The sequence below is a fragment of the Salmo trutta genome, chromosome 2 (genome assembly GCF_901001165.1).
Source record: "Salmo trutta chromosome 2, fSalTru1.1, whole genome shotgun sequence".
Lineage (NCBI taxonomy): Eukaryota > Metazoa > Chordata > Actinopteri > Salmoniformes > Salmonidae > Salmo > Salmo trutta.
This window is the reverse complement of record NC_042958.1, coordinates 33,910,383-33,933,857: the sequence shown is the minus strand read 5'-3', so window position 1 is coordinate 33,933,857 and position 23,475 is coordinate 33,910,383. Positions and strand designations below refer to the sequence as shown.

The 23,475-nt window shown below is 40.5% G+C and overlaps 2 protein-coding genes across 3 annotated transcripts; both read left to right on the top strand.

Moving 5' to 3' along the window:
* The first annotated feature begins 7,008 nt into the window (after positions 1 to 7,008).
* On the top strand, positions 7,009 to 10,649 carry LOC115154318 (uncharacterized). 2 transcript variants are annotated; one of them, XM_029700429.1, is made up of 8 exons: positions 7,009 to 7,202; positions 7,533 to 7,647; positions 7,754 to 7,898; positions 8,379 to 8,492; positions 8,653 to 8,797; positions 8,994 to 9,142; positions 9,588 to 9,721; positions 10,034 to 10,649. In XM_029700429.1, the coding sequence occupies exons 2-8, from the start codon at positions 7,542 to 7,544 to the stop codon at positions 10,177 to 10,179; spliced, it is 939 nt and encodes a 312-aa protein (XP_029556289.1). In that variant the 5' UTR covers positions 7,009 to 7,202; positions 7,533 to 7,541; the 3' UTR covers positions 10,180 to 10,649. The 2 variants fall into 2 exon arrangements, with proteins under 2 accessions (XP_029556289.1, XP_029556279.1); XM_029700419.1 differs by having other exon boundaries at positions 8,635 to 8,797.
* A 285-nt stretch (positions 10,650 to 10,934) lies between these two features.
* On the top strand, positions 10,935 to 21,661 carry LOC115154312 (uncharacterized). The gene is made up of 7 exons (XM_029700405.1): positions 10,935 to 11,128; positions 13,280 to 13,424; positions 13,595 to 13,708; positions 16,086 to 16,230; positions 20,077 to 20,225; positions 20,441 to 20,580; positions 21,176 to 21,661. The coding sequence occupies exons 1-7, from the start codon at positions 10,975 to 10,977 to the stop codon at positions 21,385 to 21,387; spliced, it is 1,059 nt and encodes a 352-aa protein (XP_029556265.1). The 5' UTR covers positions 10,935 to 10,974; the 3' UTR covers positions 21,388 to 21,661.
* Positions 21,662 to 23,475: the final 1,814 nt, after the last annotated feature.

The window sequence follows — 23,475 nt, the reverse complement described above, 5'->3', positions numbered from 1 at the left end:
ACTAGGTAAAAAAAGCTGTCGCTGTGCCCTTGAGCAAGGCACTTAACCCTAATTAAAGCTACAGTAATAGGAAGTATACTATGATTGAGGTGATGTGCAAAATAGAACACATTGTCCAAAACACGAGCCATACGGCTCTGTAGCTCATTCACATCAAGCATAGAATCTCACCACAGTTGTCTTTTTCATCGTCATTTGTAATCTCTGTCAAGCCCACACTATTGGTCACTGGGTGTTGCATTCATTCCAGAAGGAAAGCGAATGTCTGACACAGATTTAGCGTGAAAGTCACACGCCATCTAAAGTGAGAGATAGAGGGTAAACAAGAATTTGAAAACACACAGCTCGTTAGTCACGGCCCTTCATTATTAAACTGTTCATGTAGGAGTCAAACAGGACACTGGCTAAGGCTTAACTTTGAGTGAGTGAGTGAGTGAGTGAGTGAGTGAGTGAGTGAGTGAGTGAGTGAGTGAGTGAGTGAGAGAGAGAGAGAGAGAGAGAGACTGCTTAATAATGAACTATATGTTATGTAAAAATTAACAATAGCCAAGAAAACTGAGTATTACTCTAATTAGCTCCATGCTGAAACAATGACAGTTCTTCATTTTCACATATACATTTAAATATTGGTTATTCAGCAGACGCTCTTATTCAAAGTGACAGTGCATTCAACTAAAGTAGATAAACAACAATATATCACAGTCAGAGCAAGTAAGAAGTTAAAGTAACCGTTACTGAGAATGTTTTTTGCTGTTCAGCCGGCTACTTGCAAATATATTTTTGTATTTTCAATTACAAAATACACACATTTTAATGAAATACAATACTTTGCAAAATTATTTTGATACATTGGTCTTTAGCGTATTTTGTAATTGTAATTTGTAATTTATGTCCATCCCTGGCTTTAATCATGGCAACAATGCAACGTTATTAGGGCCAAGTCAACACATCTGTCAGCGCGGCTGTGAATCACATCACAAGAGACATGCCAAACGGGACATGAAGACATTTTTTTTTTTTACATAATCGATGAAATTTAAATGTTTTTTTGAGTTGCTTTGTGAATGACCAAATTAGCTTGAGATGATTTTACTCCATCCAACTTTCTTGACATAGGCATTTTAAAGAGCTGTCATTTAAGTCAATTTTATTGGGTTTATATACAAAACAAATATTATGGGTGCAATTTCAGTCACTCAAAAGGCTATTTTATATGGGTATCAGAATGAGTGCTCTGGACCATTAAGGGCCCTTGGAGTACTGTTGCACAATAAAGAACCTTTGAGATCTGTCCCTTTCATAGCACACAGCAAATTGGCCAGTGTTGCCTAGTGTTGATTTTTCAGTGCAACATTTCCAATGTTGATTCAAGAGTTAAATTAACACTGTAAATAGATAAATTAACACTCAGGATCTAACTTGGTGAAGGCCATAGGACTGAAAATGTATTAATGCAATAACCATGTTTCTGTCACTAGCAAACACCCTGGGAAATATGCAAATAAGGCTTAAAACCCTACAGCAGGGCTGTTCAATTCCTGTCCTGGAGGGCTGAAACATTTCTGGCTTTTGATTTGTGTGTGGTTCTTAAAAGAACCTTCCCATTTATGGTTCTTCAGAGACCTTACAATTGTCACCTAAGGCATCACACTCAAGAACCTTATTTCGTTCCAACTTGTACCTTTATTTTTAAGAGTGTAGTTGTATTGATTTAAGACTGTAAGGCATCATTGTTGTAGCCATTGCGGAACCTATTCTTTGTAGATTCTTTCCGCAATGTCTGTTTCAATACAGAGTAGTGTTTATTCTGGCATTTCATGGGGCAGTTTTTAAGGATTGTGATATTATTTAAAGAACTACACACTGTGTCCATTTTAGGACAGCCTCGGTCTCAACAGTCCTGCTGAAACTGAGGCTTTCTTAGTATGGAACCATACAAATAAGATTTGATGGTCTCTGTCAATAAAACCTACAGTCTTAGATTGTGAAGATACAGTTGAAGTCGGAAGTTTACATACACTTAGGTTGGAGTCATTGAAACTAGTTTTTCAACCACCCCACAAATGTCTTGTAAACAAACTATAGTTTTGGCAAGACGTTTGGGACATCCTCTTTGCGCATGACACAAGTAATTTTTCCAACAATTGTTTACAGACACATTATTTCACTGTATCACAATTCCAGTGGGTCAGAAGTTTACATACACTAAGTTGACTGTGCCTTCAAACAGCTTGGAAAATTCCAGAAAATGATGTCATGGCTTTAGAAGCTTCTGATACGCTAATTGACATCATTTGAGTCAATTGGAGGTGTACTTGTGAATGTATTTCAAGGCATACCTTCAAACCTAGTGCCTCTTTGCTTGACATCATGGGAAAATCAAAAGAAATCAGCCAAGACCTCAGAAAAACATTGTAGACCTCTACAAGTCTGGTTCATTCTTGGGAGCAATTTCCAAATGCCTGAAGGTACCACGTTCATCTGCTCAAACAATAGTACGCAAGTATAAGCACTATGCGACCACGCTGCCATCATACCACTCAGGAAGGAGACGCTTTCTGTCTCCTATAGATGAACGAACTTTGGTGTGAAAAGTGAAAATCAATCCCAGAACAACAGCAAAGGACCTTGTGAAGATGCAGGAGGAAATTGTTGCAAAAGTATCTATATCCACAGTAAAACAAGTCCTATATCGAAATAACCTGAAAGGCCACTCAGCAAGGAAGAAGCCACTGCTCCAAAACCGCCATAAAAAAGCCAGACTACGATTTCCAACTGCGCATGGGGACAAAGATCGTACTTTTTGGAGAAATGTCCTCTGGTCTGTTGAAACAAAAATAGAACTGTTTGGCCATAATGACCATCATTATGTTTGGAGGAAAAAGGGGGAGGCTTGCAAGCCAAAGAACATCATCCCAACCGTGAAGCACGGGGGTGGCAGCATCATGTTGTGGGGGTGCTTTGCTGCAGGAGGGACTGGTGCATTTCACAAAATAGATGGCATCATGAGGAGGGAAAACTATGTGGATATATTGAAGCAACATCTCAAGACATCAGTCAGGAAGTTATAGCTTGGTTGTAAATGGGTCTACCAAATGGACAATGACCCCAAGCATACTTCCAAAGTTGTGGCAAAATGGCTTAAGGACAACAAAGTTAAGGTATTGGAGTGGCCATCACAAAGCCCTGACCTCAATCCTATAGAATATTTGTGGGCAGAACTGAAAAAGCTTGTGCGAGCAAGGATGCCTACAAACCTGACTCACTTACACCAGCTCTCTCAAGAGGAATGGGCCAAAATTCACCCAATTTATTGTGGGAAGCTTGTGGAAGGCTACCCGAAACGTTTGACCCAAGTTAAACAATGTAAAGGCAATGCTACCAAATGCTAATTGAGTGTATGTAAACTTCTGACCCAGTGGGAATGTGATGAACGAAATAATAGCTGAAATAAATCATTCTCTCTATTATTATTCTGACATTTCACATTTTTAAAATAAGGTGGTGATCCTAACTGACCTAAGACAGGGAATTTTTACTAGGATTAACTGTCAGGAATTGTGAAAAACTGAGTTTTAATGCATTTGGCTAAGGTGTATGTAAACTTCCGACTTCCAACTAAATCTAATGATTTAGATGACTTCAGTGGCCTTTGCCTTCGATGATGTACAGATGTAGTTAAAAGTGCTTGAATCAAAGATCAGTCCAAGTGACGGATAGTGGTGTATAGTGATGGAGTTGACGTGAGCAGTATCCATCATCATATGGGTGATGAAAGATGGTGTGTATGCAATAGAGCTGGATTCAATCTTATCGTCAAAGTATCGCGGAAGGTTCGCTGCATTAAAGGTAATTTCTGATTGAGACGAAATATGCAGTTTTTACCGTGAATTACCTTCCCTTCCAGAAAAACCACATGCATTTCACATGTGATCTTATGTGAAGTTAATGTGATAATGTGACATCTAAAAGCAACATGTGATAACATGAAATTACACGTAAAAACATTTGAGCACATTTTAAAACATGAAATAAATGTGACAACATGGGGATGCAAAATGTCAACATGTGATATCATGGAACTACACGTGACAACATTTGAACGTTTTTCACATGTAAAACTGCTAATTCAATTTTCGCACGTGAATGTTTTTCCACCAGCGAAAAGACTATTCCACGTGTGAGAGTTAGATTTTCACATGACACTTTTTCACATGTGAATCTGCAATTCACACGAGGTGAAAACATGTTATTCTCCTGACATGTGAAAAGGTGATGTTAACATCTGAACTCTAAATGTAATACATGTGAACACATGGTTTCATATGTGAACCAACGACCTTGCGCATCTCTTTTGTTTTCACGTGAATATTCCAGCTCAACATGTGAAAACAGCTATTTTGTATAAATAGAAGTCATGAAATGTTATGGGGGTTTAAAGGTAAGTGACACACTGTTCAGCTAAAACAGTGTACACATCTTTAATCAATAGGATTACATTTGACATGATCACCTGACATTTCTGTATGACCCCCACCTGGAATTAGAACTCATAATCTTTGGACTTGGGGTACGCTGATCATTCTGCTGTGCCACAAAGTCTGTAGCATTCTCAGAACTCCCATTAAGATTCATGGCCTATAATACATCTCTGCACTTAGCAAAATAGTGCCAAGTGCACTGCTATTTTAGTTATCAGTTAATCTGTCTATTCTCTCATCCTTGATTTCATTTCAGCAAGCTGAGGGGTTTTCTGTATAGTTTAATGTTGGTGGGGCATATTATTCTATTTTCATGTTGCTTCTGAATCACTATGATAAATATAATAGTTTATCTTCAGTGTATTTTTAACGAAGCTGATAACTACTTTAAAGTCCAAAGTGTATGAATACAGGTGGAATCAGTTATTGACACAGACATGGTGGCGTAGCAGGAAGTTTGGAATGCCGTGACCCAAGAGGTTGTGACTTTAAATCTCTGCTGAGGAACATGTTAAATAATAATTCGTAAATAAACATATACTATGTAATGATGTGTGTCAAATATGTAAGTTGATAACACTGTGTGAAGTTCCGGGGACATCCTAACGACTAATTCTTGTTTGCAGGGCATCACCTGTGAAATCTTGTGTGAAAAATAACCACATGTGAAACTTCATGTGAAGTGTTCCAAAACCACATGTTTTTCCATGAGGTAGATTTAAAAGACAAATAGCCTCCCTTCTGCCTGAAAAAGTCCTCAAGATTGTTAAGAGAAAATGAGGGCCCAGTAGACACGTCAGTGTGCTATGACCAATGAAACTTTAAAGAATCCTTATCACTCTGATTGGCATGGCTTCCCATCCTCTACCTCCTAGTATCATAGTCCAGTAGCTTTACTGTGTGTGTGTGTGTGTGTGTGTGTGTGTGTGTATGCTTACCTGTGTGTGTGACTGCCTGGCTGGTTTCTACGTGTGTGAGACAGTGTGTGTGTGAGAGAGCTCATAAGTGCTTAATACCCTAGGGAGTACTTCATTAATTATACAGAGCGTTTGAAACGCCATACACCACGGGGCAACATCTGGCGCAGTAGGCTCTCTGGGTCGAGGGCTCTGTCGGGAGGTGGAACACCAACCAAGCGGTGCCACGGTGCCCGCTCCCTCATCCCCAGAACAGAAATAAAAGGATCAAATGACCAGTCTCAATTACCCTTCAGTACACTGGAAAAAAATAGAGGTTCTTAAATGGTTCTCCCTCGGCTCTTAAGGTTCCTTAGAGAACTTGCCTGATAAAGAACCTTTGAGTTAAATGTGGGGTTCTTGACGTGGCATCTATGGTTCTTCATAATTCTTCATAATTAAAGAACTATACTATTTATGGTTCTTCAGAGACCCAAAAATGGTTCCCTTATTTTATCGCTCTCAAGAACCTTCTTTGTCTCCAAATTGCACCTTTATTTTTAAGAGTGTACACAATGTCTTAACCCTACGGTGTCCATATTTGTAACGCCATGGCCATAGAGAGGGTTGTTTTGTTATCTATTTTGGTTAGGCCAGGGTGTTACATGGGTGGGCATTCTATGTTTATTTTTCTATGTTGGTTTGTTTCTTTGGTTGGCCGTGTGTGGCTCCCAATCAGGAACAGCTGTAGTTCGTTGTTGCTGATTGGGAGTCATACATAAGCAGCCTGTATTTCCTTTGGGGTTTGTGGGTGATTGTTTTCTGTTTAGAGTGTTTTCCTGACAGGACTGTTTTGCTGTCGTCTTTTGTTTAATTTTGTAAGTGTTCTCTTTTTCTATAAAATTTCAAGATGAACACACATCCTCCGCTGCACCTTGGTCTCATTACTACGACAGCTGTTACAATATTAGGACAGCCTCTGTCGTGGAGAGTCACCTTCATTAGAAAACATGCCTGAGATGTAAGAAGAAACCTCGCCCAGTTATTGCCAGTGTTGCCATTGGGTTTGGGAGGATCTTTTCTTAAGAGCTCAGTGGTGTTTTAAAAGCAGTACACATGTAAACAGGAATTGAGCTGCAGGCGATGCTGTCTGGCGGAAGAATTAACGGATTGCAGAAATAATACTAAATGCACGGTATGCCTACTGGTGTAATATAACGCAATGGTGACACTGTGTGGTATAAGGCTATATGTCACATGCTGTTACAGCATGGCTATAAAAAAAGAATAGAGCCGATCTGACACCTTGTGGGCCCATGGAATACATCATCCATTTAGATGGTTAAGATATCTGAGTGAGGTACAGGCTCCTCTTTTATTCAGGGACATAACATTGAGGTGACTCCACTATTATAACATAAGGGAGTTTGTTTTGTTCCACAGTGTTCCTATGCCGTGGCCTATTCAACGTTGTGTAAGGGTTGACATTATTACAACAATGACACGACTTGTTCCCGCACACAATGGTGCGGATTGTCCTTCGGATATGACTTAATGTGGGCTTGTGAATGGAGATAGAGGAGGAGTCTCTGCTACGTCCACCCACATCTCTCTCCGTCCATGGGCAGATCTATTTATTATCTGTGGAGACAGCACCAGCAGCAGACAGACCATCCTCAAGACTGTGAACCTAATGTGTGCTGCATCCACCTACTCTCCTGTGTGGGAGCATCTGGGAACAATCTGTTGATGACTTTGTCCACAGAATATCCAAGAAGGTCTATCCTAGAAGGAATTAACAGTGTTTCAGGGCCACCATCATAAGGTAAGATATTCTATTTCACATACTGTTCATCAGTCTTATGACAGTATCGTTTAGAAACAATTAACTGAATTTTATTAGGAACAATACATGCATTGTTGTACTGTAATAATGTTGAATAGGGCCATCTGAGAAACATTGTGGAACGAAACAAACTGCCCAATGTGGTGCAGCGGGGTAGAACACAGAAATCAAATGTTTTTGACATAGTGAAATGAGGGTGTGACTGACTAAAATGACATGTGACTTCTGACTGAAATTACTACTAAAATGACCGTACTGAAATGGATTGAAATGTCAGTACTGAAATTAGTTTTGTACTTCTGTCCTCAGATCCTGAACATGGGCGAGTGCATTTCAGTCCGTGTTTTGCTGATGTTTCTGGCCCTAATCAGCTATCTAATTTCACTGACATTCAACATATTGGCTCTATTTGGGCCCTGGACAGGTGAATTCTTAAAGTCCACTTCAAGTCAATGACATCTGTTTGAAATATACTTCCTTTTTTTTGCATCTGACGGAATGTTTTGTAACCTGTGTGTTTGAACATGTAGGTGCGTTCATGCAAACCACACAGTATGTGCTGAGCAAGTCCACAACGCACCTAACCCCGGATAGATGGGTACTCTTTCTATGGGACGTCCTTAACGTCTGGTTGATCGGCATGTTCATCTATCTGATACACAATCTCCGTAGAAGGTACGATACTGTCCATTAAAGCTAGACTCTCGCTGACACTACAACAATCATGTCAACATTGTTCCTTCAGACATTTTTGGTTATTTTCCAAGCCAAACCCTGGCTGGAATGAAATTAACTTTGCACTGGACATTAGCCTGGTCCCAGATCGGTTCCTGCTATATTGCTGAATCATTGTCTCTCACTGTCTTGCCAAACATGACAATTCCATAAGGAGGCATCCAGGCTAACTAGCCTGTATTTACTGACAATCTAACTTAGGTGAGACAAAAAAATAAAAAAAATATTGAAGTGCAGAAAGAGTGATTTTTACTGTCCTGGCTAGGGTTGCAGAATTCGGGTAACTTTTCCAAAATTCCCAGGCCTAGTTCTGGCCATGATGATGATGATGATGATGTTTTTGATTATGATGAGGCTGATGGTGATGATGGTGATTTTGTTGTTGTTGTTAATTGTCATGATGATGTTCCTGTTCCTTAGGGAAGCCTATACATGGATGTACACCACTCCTGCTGTCCTGCCCTACGGATTCTACTTGTCCTGGATCGTGAATAGTATTTTGAATATGGCATGGTTATTTCTGTACGACAAAGAGTAAGTGATCATATTATGTGTATTTACTGTGCAATTATATACAACTTTTAAAATGTTTTGAGTTGTTTTTGAGTTTCTACTTTGAATTCGTGGCAAGGAAATCACTTGTATAGTATTTCTCAAGACAGATTACGTTTTCTAGATTCTGTGTTTGTCATAGAAAGATGGTGCCAACACTCCTGATCACAGCATTACAGGCCATCTCCAACTGCGTTATTATCATGTTCTCCTGCTACGGACTGGTCGTCTATGGAGCGTGGCTCCATAAATATCACAACAATGATCTCTGGCTCATTCGAATACTGGTACAAAAGCATTTTTTTCTACGAATCTCCAAGAACATTGTATTGTGTACACAAACCTTCCATAAGTGTGCCGGACAGTTACTTTTTTGGTACAGACATGTGTTATCTGTTTATGGTGTCCATATTATGAAGCCTCAGTTTCAGTAGGACTGAAGCTGTCCTTATATGGCCACCGTATTTTTAAACTCTTTTACAGGTGCAAAACGGAGTGGCTTTGTATGCAACATGGTGGGCTGTGGCTACTTTTTTACACTTGACCGTTGTTTTAGACCATCAAACCCCAATACCCAAGACAGATGCTGCAATAATGGTACTAGTTCTGCTCCAATTGGGACTCATAGGATGGTGAGAGTTTGATCCTACATTTTATCTAACCTCTTAATTCAGTGATGTTGATTCAATAAACCACACCATTTGAGCTTTGCCAGTAGATTTTCCATTGCAAATTCATGAACAGTGGATTTACTTAATATACATAAACTATGACAGTGGCATGACAAGATAATGATACAGTGGCCCTAAGCGACAAAGTAGCTTCTAAAAATTGTGTGAAAGCTCGTGCACACAAAGCAAGTGCCTGCAAATCATTTTGATTAAAATGTAGTGACAGTGTATGCACACAAAGCAAGTGCCTGCGTTGTGTGCATGCTGTCACTACATTTTAAAAGCTAATTTGCCCCTTTGGGCCACCATACAATCACCAGAAACCTTTCCTTCTCTCCCCTTTTTTTAAGCATGGAATTTGATGCACTATTGATTTAAATTTTCTTCCTCCTCATAACTCTCTCAGGTTTGTCATAGAGAACTGGTACTTGGATAAGCACGTGCGTTACATCCTCACAGTGTACCCTGTGGTGATTCTGGTGTTGGCAGCAAGTGTGGCCAATCCAGCCACGCCCGGTACCCACATAGACATCATGTCTGGTAGGCCCTATGTCCTGACTGACTCCTAAACTGACACCCAGAGGAAGATAACATAACACAGCCTGTCCTAATATGGACACCGTACATATGTTTAATTAGTAGATGATCAAGTCTTAAGATTAGATCGTGTTATATTTACTGTACATAAGTATAATGAGAACTGAGTATACTTATGTACAATTGGCAATGTTTACACTATCTTCACTACTAGACTAGTGTCAATGTTATTCTCGTATCCCTGTCTGTAGTCACTGCAGTGACTTTCCCATGGCGCTTATGGCTAATATGCTTGATGCCTCATCTCTTTTCCAGCTGTCATATTGGCCATAACTAGTGTCATGTTCCTTGTACGCATTGTCATGGTGTTATGGAAGCACAAGAACAAACCGTTTTACAGAGAAGAGGAGCTCATGTCTCCAGTGGACATCGCCAGAACACAGAAGCTCATCTTTATGTAGGAAGAAGAGAGCTGCTGCGGATATTCATTCCTTGTTTGAATGTTGTTTTCTTAAACATTTAATGGCTGAGACATGATCAAACTCTCCCTGTGTTGGATTCATAAGGCTTTGCTTCAGCAAGACATTTAGGTGATGATTTAGGCTAATAGTGCCTTTGTACTGTATAGATTGAGCTCATAACCATTGGCCATGCTAATGTCTTTTCGAAATCATATCAATGACTGTGTGTGATAAAACTATGAACCGGAATTCTCTCATGACCGCAATACTAATTCAATGACGTTAATGTGATTGTGTTATTTATTTATTTTGTTAACCTTTAACTACCACAATATTGTTTGTATACCGTGATCTGATCTACCTTTGTGTTTTGACGTTTTGTTTTAGGTGCTATACTGTACAACAATTTGGACTGCATTTATGTATGAATGAAGCTATAGAAATAAAGTGTAATATTATACTTACTAACGTACTTATCTGTAAATGTTATTGTGATTTAACAATAGTAAATACAACCGTGTACCACTGTGCAATAGTAGGAGCACCCATTGGTTAGACACCATGGGGAAAAATAACCAAACACACACACACACACACACACACACAAATTATGTACACATACACACACATACACACAGTAAACCTATTATGCTACAGTAAACCATGATACACTGACTGAAACAGTGCCATCATCCAAAGTCCAATGCACGCGATCCAAGATAGTGTGTGTGTGTGTGTATAAAAGAGTGTGGTGTGTGAGGCGAGTGTTCTACAGTTGATAGCTGGACAGGGAGCATGTACCGCTCCCGTGTGTCTTCGTATGGCCAGGCCAGTATGGGGGGACACCATCACCATGTGGTCCTACACGGTGCATGTATCGCTCTGGCCATGTTTAGCCTGGTGGTCTCCGAGACCTTCCATGTTCTAGCATCAGGGACCAACTCTGGCGGTGAGTGAAATCTACCAGACACCTGGTCCATCTCTGTACTACAGTACAATACTGTGAGGGCATCAGGGACTTTGGTTCAGCAGACACTCTGGATAAACGAGTACAGTGGCTAGTGGATGTATCCTAAATGCAATGATATGATTATAATGCCACCATTTGTAGAGTCAAGATTGCAGTGTCAAACGCTTGATGTGGTCATTGCGTCCTGGGAACATGGGACCAAATACTAAACTTATCACTACTTTTTTAATATTAATCTTTAGGCGTGACAATAATTTTGACCTCTACCTTTTTTGAGGGGGAAAAAATACTATTTATTAAACAACATTTCTTCATCCTAGCTATTGTATTAGTATAAAATAATAGAATTTCAAAAAAATTTAAGCAGACAATATAGTCAGTGTTTGAGTATTTTACACAGTCATTATTGCTCATCTTTATCAAGGCTGCCAATCATTTCGGACCCCCCTGTATATATGATAACTTTGTCACTGTCGTAATTAATGACTATTTTACCCAATATGACCTGTAAATGATATCTCCTGCAGGGATGTGTCAAATGCATATACAGTATGTCACCCAAAGGATCCCTTTGAGAAGATAAGTTAGAACAACTTGTCATACACCAATGTATCCACAGTGGAATGACTTTATCTAACGATAGACCTTTGATCTGCCACGCATTCTAAATGTCACCTTTTTACAGCCCAGCACTGAAGAGAGGCCAATGATTGTATTTTTAAATCCTAATCTGCATGTCACCAACTACATTACATAAGCATATGAGTTGATAAACGCACTATCCGGACACTTCTGAAAGGAAACTTTGTAAACTGGAGGTGATGTTACCACCGAGTTTTCAAACCCAGAGGTACAACATCATGATACTTCCGGGAATGCGTCGCGAAGGAGTCTCAACAGACCAGACCGGGGTTTGGGGTTTGGAAAGTCAATGGGAGACGGGACAAATGTGTCCTTAGTTGTTCATTTTCTCAAATTCTAAAGGCCCAACCTATATTCGAGCCAATGGCTTAACTAGCTGAACATGTCATTACAACAACCTGGGGGAAAAAAGTGAAAAACTGACACGCTTTCATTTTTGTCAAAATCGAAGGAGTGCCTCTCATTTGACGACCTGCACATGCGCAGTTCTACGCAACACAATCGTCAGACCCAGGGGAAGTGTTTCTATGCATGGGCTATTCTTGCTAACGCCGCCATGACATCACCTAGAGGTGTGATCAGGGATTTCTATTGGAGAAGCAGTTTCTGCACATCTTCACACTGTGCTGTCTTTGATGTTACTGCTCATACTGATGTATTCTCCATCTCACTGTTAAACAGTGTCCATATTAGGACTGTGTCAGCAGGGCTTGTTTCAGTCTGAGGTTGTCCTAATATGGACACCATACTCGTGCATGCTGTGAATCTGTTTCCTATGATGGGAGGCAAACACTAAAGTATCTCCATTGCCAATAGGATAAGCTGGCTTGTTATTCACAATACAGCTTCATCTTCACAGAGCTTATACTGGTATTACATTGCAACTCTATACTTACTGTTAGACACAGTAAATGTATGGTGTCCATATTAGGACACCCTCAGTCTTAGCAGGAGGCTGTCCTAATATGGACACTGTAGCACATGGATTGTAGAGCTTGCTAGTTTATAGTAAAAAAAAAACAGAAATGAGTTACCTCTGGTTCGTTTAGCCTTTCCTATGGAGGAAATTAATGGGGCAACTATGGGGTTTTGGGACAAACGCCCGAAAATAAGGCCTGAGGTTAACACAGACTTAGGAGATCGTATATATTTTGTTCTATGAGATAATATCAGTCAGTTAACATGACTTTTATGAGTTCTGAAGCCTTTATGTGCTTGTTTTCTTTGCGAAAATGTAAAAAAATTCACACAAAAGGACGTTAGCTGATGAAGATTATCTCAAAGACCAAAACATATAGGGACTCCTAAGCCGGTGTTTACCATAGACCTTCTTTTCTGCGTTTATCTAAAGACTCAACAACAAAAACATGTTTTCCCTATAGGCTTTGGCCAATGAGCCATGGAGGAGTCAATGCCTACAAAAAGACAGCATTACTATTGCTCTCTACAGAGTCCTTTTACCGAACATGCAATGGCTTTACTCCCTAGGTTTGTTTATGACCACATTGGATAATGTCTCTGAGTCCTTTCCTCTGGAGGTGACCATGGACTGCTGGGCAGACAACACCTGGATCATGCTCCGGCTATGGAACAGTGCTTGGCTCATACACTCTCTTTTTACTGTGTTCCAGAGGTATCACACATACACTCACTCACTCACTCACTCACTCACTCACTCACTCACTCACCCCCTAGTCTTCCAAAGGTTAACTGAATGCCTAAGTGATGACAATTAAATGATGAGGCTGTACAGCATGTGTGATTTATATCACTCAGTTGTGATTGATGTTCTCTGCATAAAAGGAATGTGTTTGGTCCAGTCTCCTGCAACCCTGAGATTCACCCTCCGTCATTCTATCTGATCTGGACTATAATCAACGTAGCAAAGATCACCTGGCTGTTTCTCTGGGACAGGCAGTAAGTAGTTTGGCACTTTTTGCATTTAAAGGGGAAGTTTTAAAAATGTAATGTTAGATGATTTCTCATCCTGAAAGTGGTCTACGTGCCAGGATAAACTCTAACCCATGGTTTACTGTTATTTAAACAGCCACTACAAACTTCAGCTAGACTACTTTCAGGGTGAGGAACCATCTAACAGTTTTAAAGGCCCAATGCAGGCAAAAACGTGATTTTCCTGTGTTTTATATATACACAGTTGAAGTTGGAAGTTTACATACACTTAGGTTGGAGTCATTAAAACTTGTTTTTCAACCACCCAGCAAATTTCTTGTTAACAAACTATAGTTTTGGCAAATCGGTTAGGACATCTACTTTGTGCATGACACAAGTAATTTTTCCAACAATTGTTTACAGACAGATTATTTCACTTATAATTCACTGTATCACAATTCCAGTGGGTCAGAAGTTTACATACACTAAGTTGACTGTGCCATTAAACAGCTTGGAAAATTCCAGAAAATTATGTCATGGCTTTAGAAGCTTCTGATAGGTTAATTGACAACATTTGAATAAATTCGAGGTGTACCTGTGGATGTATTTCAAGGCCTACCTTCAAACTCAGTGCCTCTTTGCTTGACATCATAGTAAAATGAAAAAAAATCTGCCAAGACCTCAGAAAAACAATTGTAGACCTCCACAAGTCTGGTTCATCCCTGGGAGCAATTTCCAAATGCCTGAGGGTACCACGTTCATCTGTACAAACAATAGTACACAAGTATAAACACCATGGGACCAAGCTCAGGAAGGAGGCAAGTTCTGTCTCCTAGAGATGTATGTTCTTTGGTGTGAAAAGTGCAAATCAATCCCAGAACAACAGCATAGGACCTTGTGAAGATGCTGGAGGAAACAGGTACAAAAGTATCTATATCCATAGTAAAATGAGTGCTATATTGACATAACCTGAAAGGCCACTCAGCAAGGAAGAAGCCACTGCTCCAAAACCACCATAAAAAAAGCCAGACTACGGTTTGCAACTGCACATGGGGACAAAGATCGTACTTTTTGGAGAAATGTCCTCTGGTCTCATGAAACAAAAATAGAACCTTTTGGCCAAAATGACCATCGTTATGTTTGGAGGAAAAAGAGGGATGCTTGCAAGCTGAAAAACACCATCCCAACCGTGAAGAACAGGGGTGACAGCATCATGTTGTGGGGGTGCTTTGCTGTAGGGGGGACTGGTGCACTTCAACAAAATAGATGCCATCATGAAGAGGGAGAATTCTGTGGATGTATTGAAGCAACATCTCAAGACATCAGTCAGGAAGTTAAAGCTTGGTTGCAAATGGGTCTTCCAAATGGACAATAACCCCAAGCATACTTCCAAAGTTGTGACAAAATGGCTTAAGGACAACAAAGTCAAGGTATTGGAGTGACCATCACAAAGCCCTGACCTCAATCTTTTAGAACATTTGTGGGCAGAACTGAAAAAGCGTGTGTGAGCAAGGATGCCTACAAACCTGACTCAGTTACACCAGCTCTGTCAGGAGGAATGGGAGAAAATTCACCCAACTTATTGTGGGAAGCTTGTGGAAGGCTACCCGAAACGTTTGACCCAAGTTAAACAATTTAAAGGCAAATATACCAAATACTAATTGAGTGTATGTAAACGTCTGACCCACGGGGAATGTGATGAAAGAATTAAAAGCTGAAATAAATCATTCTTTTTACTATTATTCTGACCTTTCACATTCTTAAAATAAAGTGGTGATCCTAACTGACCTAAGACAGGGAATCTTTACTAGGATTAAATGTCAGGAATTGTGAAAAACTGCATTTAAATGTATTTGGCTAAGGTGTACGTAAACTTCCGACTTCAACTGTTTTTCTACACTATGAGGTTAGAATAATACTGTGAAATTGTTTAAATTATGATAATACCCTTTTAGTTTAAGAGCTGTTTGAAAAGACCACCTGAAATTTTTGTCTGTTTATCTGGGATGGAGATTTGGCCTGCCTGGTGACATCACACAGGCGGTAAATTAGATAACAGACCAATAAGAAAGCGAGTTCCAAACTTCTCTGCCAATAACAGCTATTTTTCAGTTCCCCCTCCCACTCAGACCACTCCCAGACAGTCTTAGCAACATTCTTGCTTGAGAAATGGATCTTTTTGATGACAATTTTAATTGGAAACAATCACAGTAAGTTACTGTATTGTTACCCAGAAATTATTGATATGGAGATAAAAACAGCTGCATTGGACCTTAAAATATAAACTTCCCCTTTAAGATACACATTTTGGGATTTTAAAATATGACAAAATAAATACAGTGGGCCTATGTGCAGAACCAAGAAAGGCAATACTAAATATGGAACATCTTTTGTGTTTTTACAGTGACCTTCTACCATCCCTGTTTTTTAAATGGGTTATGCCAATTCACAGCTTCCAAATGCTGTATGTGTCCTACCGAAACCTGCACAATCACAGAACCTGGCTGGCCATCAATAACCCTAAAGAACCCTGGTGGACCCGCTATCTGGTGAATTCAAGATCTTATCTACATAATGATGTCAAGATGTAGCACAGTTGCTTGTTTTATCATGCTGCTGTTAGCCAATGAGCTTCAGGGCAAAATTACCTTATGTAACCAAGTTGAATTGGTTAAACTTACTCTTTAGCTTGAAATACCACCACCCGTGCAGCCGAAGTGCTAGCTTTTCTTGTTTGCAAAAAATACAAGTTAGTGCTCTTAAGAAAGCCGCAAGCGGAACAGTTACGCTAACAGGTCGTAATAGATGTTTTCTTGAGATTATTTGCAGCAATGACCTCACTAACCTTAAGATAAGATAGTACTTTATTAACCTTGGTACAGTATGTCTTGTTTTAATATATCGGATTCATATGTCTTAGTAGTCATTAGAGATCATTAAGGTTTTCTTGGCATCATTTGCAGCAATGACCTAAGATCAAATTATGTAGCACTATCCCACTGGGCACAGATGTCAATTCAATGTCTATTCCATGTTGGTCTAACGCAATTTCATTGAAATTACATTGAAATTACATGAAAACAATGTTGATTCAACCAGTGTGTGCCCAGTGGGATATACAGTGCATTCAGAAAGTATTCAGAGCCCTTGACTTTCCACATTTTGTTACGTTACAGCCTTATTCTAAAATGGATTAAAAAATATATATCCTCATCAATCTACAAACAATACCCCATAATGACAAAGCAAATGTTTGCAAAAAAATTTAATATCACATTTACATAAGTATTCAGACCCTTTTCTCAGTACTTTGTTGAAGCACCTTAGGTATTTTCAGGTCTCTCTAGAGATGTTTCGATCATGTTCAAGTCAGGGCTCTGACTGGGCCACTCAAGGACATTCAGAGACTTGTCCCGAAGCCACTCATGAGTTTTCTTAGCTGTGTGCTTTGGATCATTGTCCTGTTGGAAGGTGAACCTTCGCCCCCAGTCTGAGGTCCTGTGCGCACCTTCGCTCCCCATCCAACCTGACAGAGCTTGAGAGGATCTGCAAAGAAGAATGGGAGAAACTCCCCAAATATTGGTGTGCCAAGCTTGTAGCGTCATACCCAAGAAGACTTAAGGCTGTAATCGCTACCAAAGGTGCTTCACAAAGTACTGAGTAAAGGGTCTGAATACTAATGTAAATGTGATATTTCAGTTTTTCCATTTGTATAATTTGCAAAAATGTATAAAAAACTATATTTGCTTTGTCATTATGGGGTATTGTGTGCAGATTGATGAGGGGGGGGGACAATTCAATCAATTTTAGAATAAGGTTGTAAAGTAACAAAATGTGGGAAAGGTCAAGGGGGCTGAATACTTTCCAAATCATTATATATATAAAAAAAATCTAATATTTTTTAAAATATATTTTCCTTCATTATTTCCCCCTAACAATCTCCCCTCCCCTAATTGGAGTAAACTAATGGACAACAACACTTAGGTTTCTACTTCCAGCTTATACATGCTATATACAGTAACAGTCAAAAGTTCGGACACACCTACTCAAGAGTGTTTCTTAATTTTTACAATTTTCTACATTGTAGAATAATAGTGAAGACATAAAAACTGTGAAATAACACATGGAATCATGTAGTAACCAAAACAATTGTTAAACAAATCAAAATATATTTTAAATTTGAGATTCTTCAAAGTAGCCACCTTTTGCCTTGATGACAGCTTTGCACACTCTTGGCATTCCCTCAACAAGCTTCACCTGGAATGCTTTTCCAACAGTCTTAAAGGAGTTCCCACATATGCTGAGCACTTGTTGGCTGCTTTTCCATCACTCTGCGGTCCAAACCATCTCAATTGGGTTGAGGTCGGGTGATTGTGGAGGCCAGGTCAAATGATGTGTCACGTGTGCTCCCTCTCCGACCTCTAGGTCACCAGGCTGCTCGTTATGGCGCACACCTGTCACAATCGTTACGCGCATTATGACACTCACCTGAACTCGATCACTTCCCTGATTACCTTCCCTATATATGTCACTCCCTTTGGTTCCTTCCCCAGGCATCATTGTATCTGTTTCTTGTCTCTGTGTTGTTCGTGTTTTGTATTATGTTACATTTATTTATTAAAACACTCCCTGAACTTGCTTCCCGACTCTCAGCGCAGATCGTTACATGATGTAGCACTCCATCACTCTCCTTCTTGGTTAAATAGCCCTTACAAAGCCTGTCGGTGTGTTGGGTCATTGTCCTGTTGAAAAGCAAATGACAGTCCCACTAAGCACAAGACAGATGGTATGACGTATCGCCCGCGATTGCTGTGGTATCCATGCTGGTTGTGTGCCTTGAATTCTAAATAAATCACTGACAGTGTCACCAGCAAACCACCCCCACACCATCATACCTCCTCCTCCATGCTTCACGGTGGGAACCACACATGCGGAGATCATCCGTTCACCTACTCTGCGTCTCACAAAGACATGGCAGTTGGAGCCAAAAATCTCAAATTTGGACTCATCAGTGCAAAGGACAGATTTCCACTGGTCTAATGTCCATTGCTTGTGTTTCTTGGCCCAAGCAAGTCTCTTCTTATTATTGATGTCCTTTGGTAGTGGTTTCTTTGCAGCAATTCGGCCTGATTCACGCAGTCTCCTCTGTACAGTTGATGTTGAAATGTGTCTGTTACTCTGTGAAGCATTTATTTGGGCTGCAATTCTGAGGCTGGTAACTCTAAGGAACTTATCCTCTGCAGCAGAGGTAACTCTGGGTCTTCCTTTCCTGTGGTGGTCCTCATGAGAGCCAGTTTCATCATAGCGCTTGATGGTTTTTGCAACTGCACTTGAAGAAACTTTCAAAGTTCTTGACATTTTCCGGATTGACTGACCTTCATGATGGACTGTCCTTTCCCTTTGTTAATTTCATCTGTTCTTGCCGTAATATGGACTTGATCTTTTACCAAATATGGCTATCTTCTGTATACCATCCCTACATTGTCACAACAGAACTGACTGACTCAAATGCATTAAGAAGGAAAGAAATTCCACAAATGTACTTTTAACAAGGCACACCTGTTAATTGAAATGCATTCCAGGTGACTACCTCATGAAGCAGTCTGAGAGAATGCCAAGAGTGTGCAAAGCGCAAAGCTGTCATCAAGACAAAAGGAGACTACTTTAAAGAATCTAAAATATAAATATATTTTGATTTGTTTAAAACTTTTTTGGTTGCTACATGATTCCATATGTGTTATTTCATAGTTTTGATGTCTTCATTATTATTCTACAATGTAGAAAATAGTAAAACAAATAAAGAAAAACCCTTGAATGAGAAGGTGTGTCCAAACTTTTGACTGGTACTGTACAATTTACAGACACAGTATATACAACAGTTATCTTTGATTTGTTTTTAGTCCTATCCTTCATCTACCCTCAACCCCTGCCATCTATTTCTGAAGACCATCCAGTGTTGATTTCTATTTGCCATATATTTTTCAACTGTGCTATTTCACAAACGTTCTGAACAGACCTCCGACTTCCCTTAAGGGAAGTTCACCATTCACAAAACCTCACACATTCGCATCCATCCGCTAAGCCGCGCACCAGGAAGGCAGCGGAGAGCCCAGCCATTATGGTCACCCAATGCCCCTCCTCAGCGCACCTCCGGCCCCCTAACCCATATTCACAAGGCATTAGAGCCTCCACTAAAAACAATGCATTAGAGCCTCCATTAAAAACAAGGCCAACCAGGACCACATCACAAATCTAAACACACCAATACATATTCTAAAAACAGATCCTTTACCAATAAATACTACGTCTTGTTTTAATATGTCTGTTTCATATGTCTTTTATCGTGGTCCCTCTGGTCTAACTGTGCGTTGATGTGTTGGTGTTGTGTGGGACAGACCCAGAACGGACTGGCTGTGTTTGGCTGGTGGACTCTCCTGGAGGCCCTGGTCAGTCTGGGAGTTGTGCTGAGGTACCAGGCTGGGCTACCTGATCCTCTGGTCAGCTCAATGGTGCTCACTGTACTTCTCCTGGGGATGCTCATCTGGTAATAACTGACAATGAAATAATGATGGGCCCATACATATAAATTGTAATCATTTATTGAATGGAAAAATGATCATTGTGGTGTCCCTATTAGGATAGTCTCTCCTGCTGAGACGGAGGCTGTCCTAATATGGACACCGTACTGACTAAATCGGTACACTATACTAGGAAGCTGGGGTTTAATTCAGTTTTGAAAACAATGCTATTTTCTAACAGGTTTGTCTTTGAGAGCTTCATATTCTCCAAGTACATCCGCTACACGTTTACTGTCTACCCTGTGTTGATTGTGGGCCTGGGAGCCATGTTCACCAGAAGCTATCGTGTCCATGACCTTGCTCCTAACACAGTATATTGTGGTAAGAACATAGAGTTGGATAGACGGCGCACTTAGCCCAAAGCCTGTTTTATCATGTGCAGTGCCGTTGAGGGCTTTCACCATTCACCATTCACCACTTTCAACTCAGTGGGACTTGCTAAGGGTAAGGAAGATCACAGAATTCCATCCAGGTCAGCAGGAATTATACTCCTGAGCAAACATTCCCTAAATCGCTCCAGATAAGAGCATCTGCTAAATTACTAAAATGTAAATGTATAATCAGGTGGCAGTAAATCACTAACCTTGTCTGTTCAGACTATGCACATTGCAAAGATAGGAGATGAGCTCTCTAGTACAGCTCTATGGAATGAACACATACTGGAGTAATACCAACCACTCACACCCACATTCTGTAAGAGATCAATTTTAATGTAGGCAGATGCTGGCCAATTATAACATGATTTTATAGTCACATTACATATACTGTAATTGGAACAGTGCTAAGCTAACGCTGTAGGCCAGTCATAATTGAATACCAGAAAAATCTTGTAGACAATTTTGTATAATCTGATGAATAACAGTTACGTAACACTTACATTACACTTGACTTTGTATTTCTTGTCCCAACCACACAGGGTTCCTTATGCTTGCGGCAACTGTCTTGAACTGTATCCGTTTGATCGCTGCATGCTTTTACCCAGATGACACCTCCAACTATTTGACCAAGGAGCCCAACCGTAAACCTGACTTCTGCAAGACTGTATGCAAACCAATGGGAAAGGACAGCACAATGGCTTCACAAATTGGTTTTGTGAATCCTGTCTTCTGTAATAACTTAGACAATTAGCAGAGGATACGGTGTCCATATTAGGACAGAAACGACTCCTGTTGAGGATTTACCCAAAGTGAATTGTTTTGCATGTAAATAATTTTGATACTGATTAATAGTATTTTCTGTAAGAATGGACATTGTGCTGTTGGTGATGGGTAGCTACAGCTTGAGTAAACTCTAAGCTTAGAGTGTTGACATGCCTCCACATTCATCACAAACAAATAGATTCCAGAATACCAAACAGTCCCTTAACAATTCAGAATGTTGAATAAACTTTATTTGAACTTACTTTACCGGTTTTCACTGAGTTTTCACTCCTCCTCCATGAAGGGAGCCATTCGCTGACCAGCTGATCATTCTCACCTCTCTTCCTTGCGGACATGACTGCATTCATAAAAGCCTTCCTCAGCATGACTAGATTCCTGGCTCGCTACTGATGTTTAGAGGTCAATGCTGCCGAACATTGGACTTCAGCTCCTGTCGATAGTATTGAGTGCTGACCAATAGGAAAGTTTTGCTTTGAGTATAATAATTTCTCTACTCGTCAGTCTCCATTTAGCTAGCACCACACGGCTAGCTATCGAGACTTGGTTAGGCCTAGCCGCAAGGCTTTAGCTAACTTGGCTAGCTAGCTTCAAAGCTAACTTACCACACAAAGGACAAGCTCTCGCTGCAAGGCTAAACCTAACCTGTGTAACTCACAAGGCTAGCTACACCAAACTAGCTTTTCTACCTACACAGGTAGAATTGCTAGCTTTCCTCTCACATTTAGCACAAACCACTCATGGGCCGTGTTGACTAGACTGACAGCACTAGCTTCACAGCGTGACAATCGAGAGACCCGCGTTGTTCGTGGAGTAACAAAGAAAGCACGCACTTTCTCTGGCTAGCAGTGTGCTAACTAGACAGGCTATTAGCCTTGAGGCGAAAGATAGGTTGGTTTGGTAGAAGACAAAAAGGTTATGATGTGCACACGCTATGGAGTGTGGGACATCATCTAGGAGGACTAAAACCTCGATATTGATTAGAAAGAAATACTCTAAATCAATGACAAAGAGGAGGAAGAAAAAACTCAAGCTCATGCCTCAGTGCAGCATCAGCACATAATGAAAAATATAGGCTTATCGATGTCTGTAAACGGGTAGGAAGCAGGCTCGGTATTGACTGGCCAACACCCGTGGGGGGTGGCAGCACTGACAAGGACTGGTTCAATGGGAAGAAACTGCCCTCTCACACCATCGCAGGGAAACATCTCCTCCCAGCGGTCTCAGCATGCATGGCGGAAGCCTAACGTCACTGGGACAAGCCCCTGTTCAGCTAGATCCAAACCTCGGCAAACCTCCAGTAGTTGAGCTGTCCTTGGCTAGCCACCTCTACCCCTCATCTATGACCGGCACTGTTCTCCTCTCCTCCATATTCCAAAAGGTCTATGTGGCTGTGGCACGTTCAGTACAGGTGTTGAACGTAACGTCCCTACTGCTGGCATACCAAGCCAAGCCAATGAGCACTCTCTTAGTCAATGGCAAAACCAGCCCAGACCAATGGGACGAGATCTGTGTCATTGCGGATCTCAACCTCCGATCCTCCAGAGGTGCACGTGTGCGTGTATGTGTTTGTGTTTCTGTTCAACCAAATATTTCTTAAGCCCAGTGGTCGAAATTCTTGCTGGATTCATTGCATCTTCCTGGGGTCCTGCTGCTCCACGGTTGTACTCTCATATTTGCTGAAGTACAAAAGACACTGCCTCCCTCTTTGGTGGCTCCATCTCTGTTGATCTGCTCAGGATTCAGTATGCACGCGAAGCAGTGACTTCAGGGGGACCTGTGCAAACATAATAGTTTCAGTATAGCTTAAGTTTTTCAAATTATTTTCGTTTTTATTTAATTTTAGTTTCAGTTTTTGTTTACTATAATGACCTTGATCGGTACTCCTAAAATAGGGGGGTCTCGCTCAACCCCTGAGTATCCCCCGTGCCACAGCTCTCCCCTCAGCGCTTTCACGAGCAACTGAAGCAGAAAAACAATTTGCCAGTCGCCACCAAGCAGTCCCCGAATCCCAGTGTTTCAACACTGCCCTATGTAATAAAAAAGTATCTGTTGCATC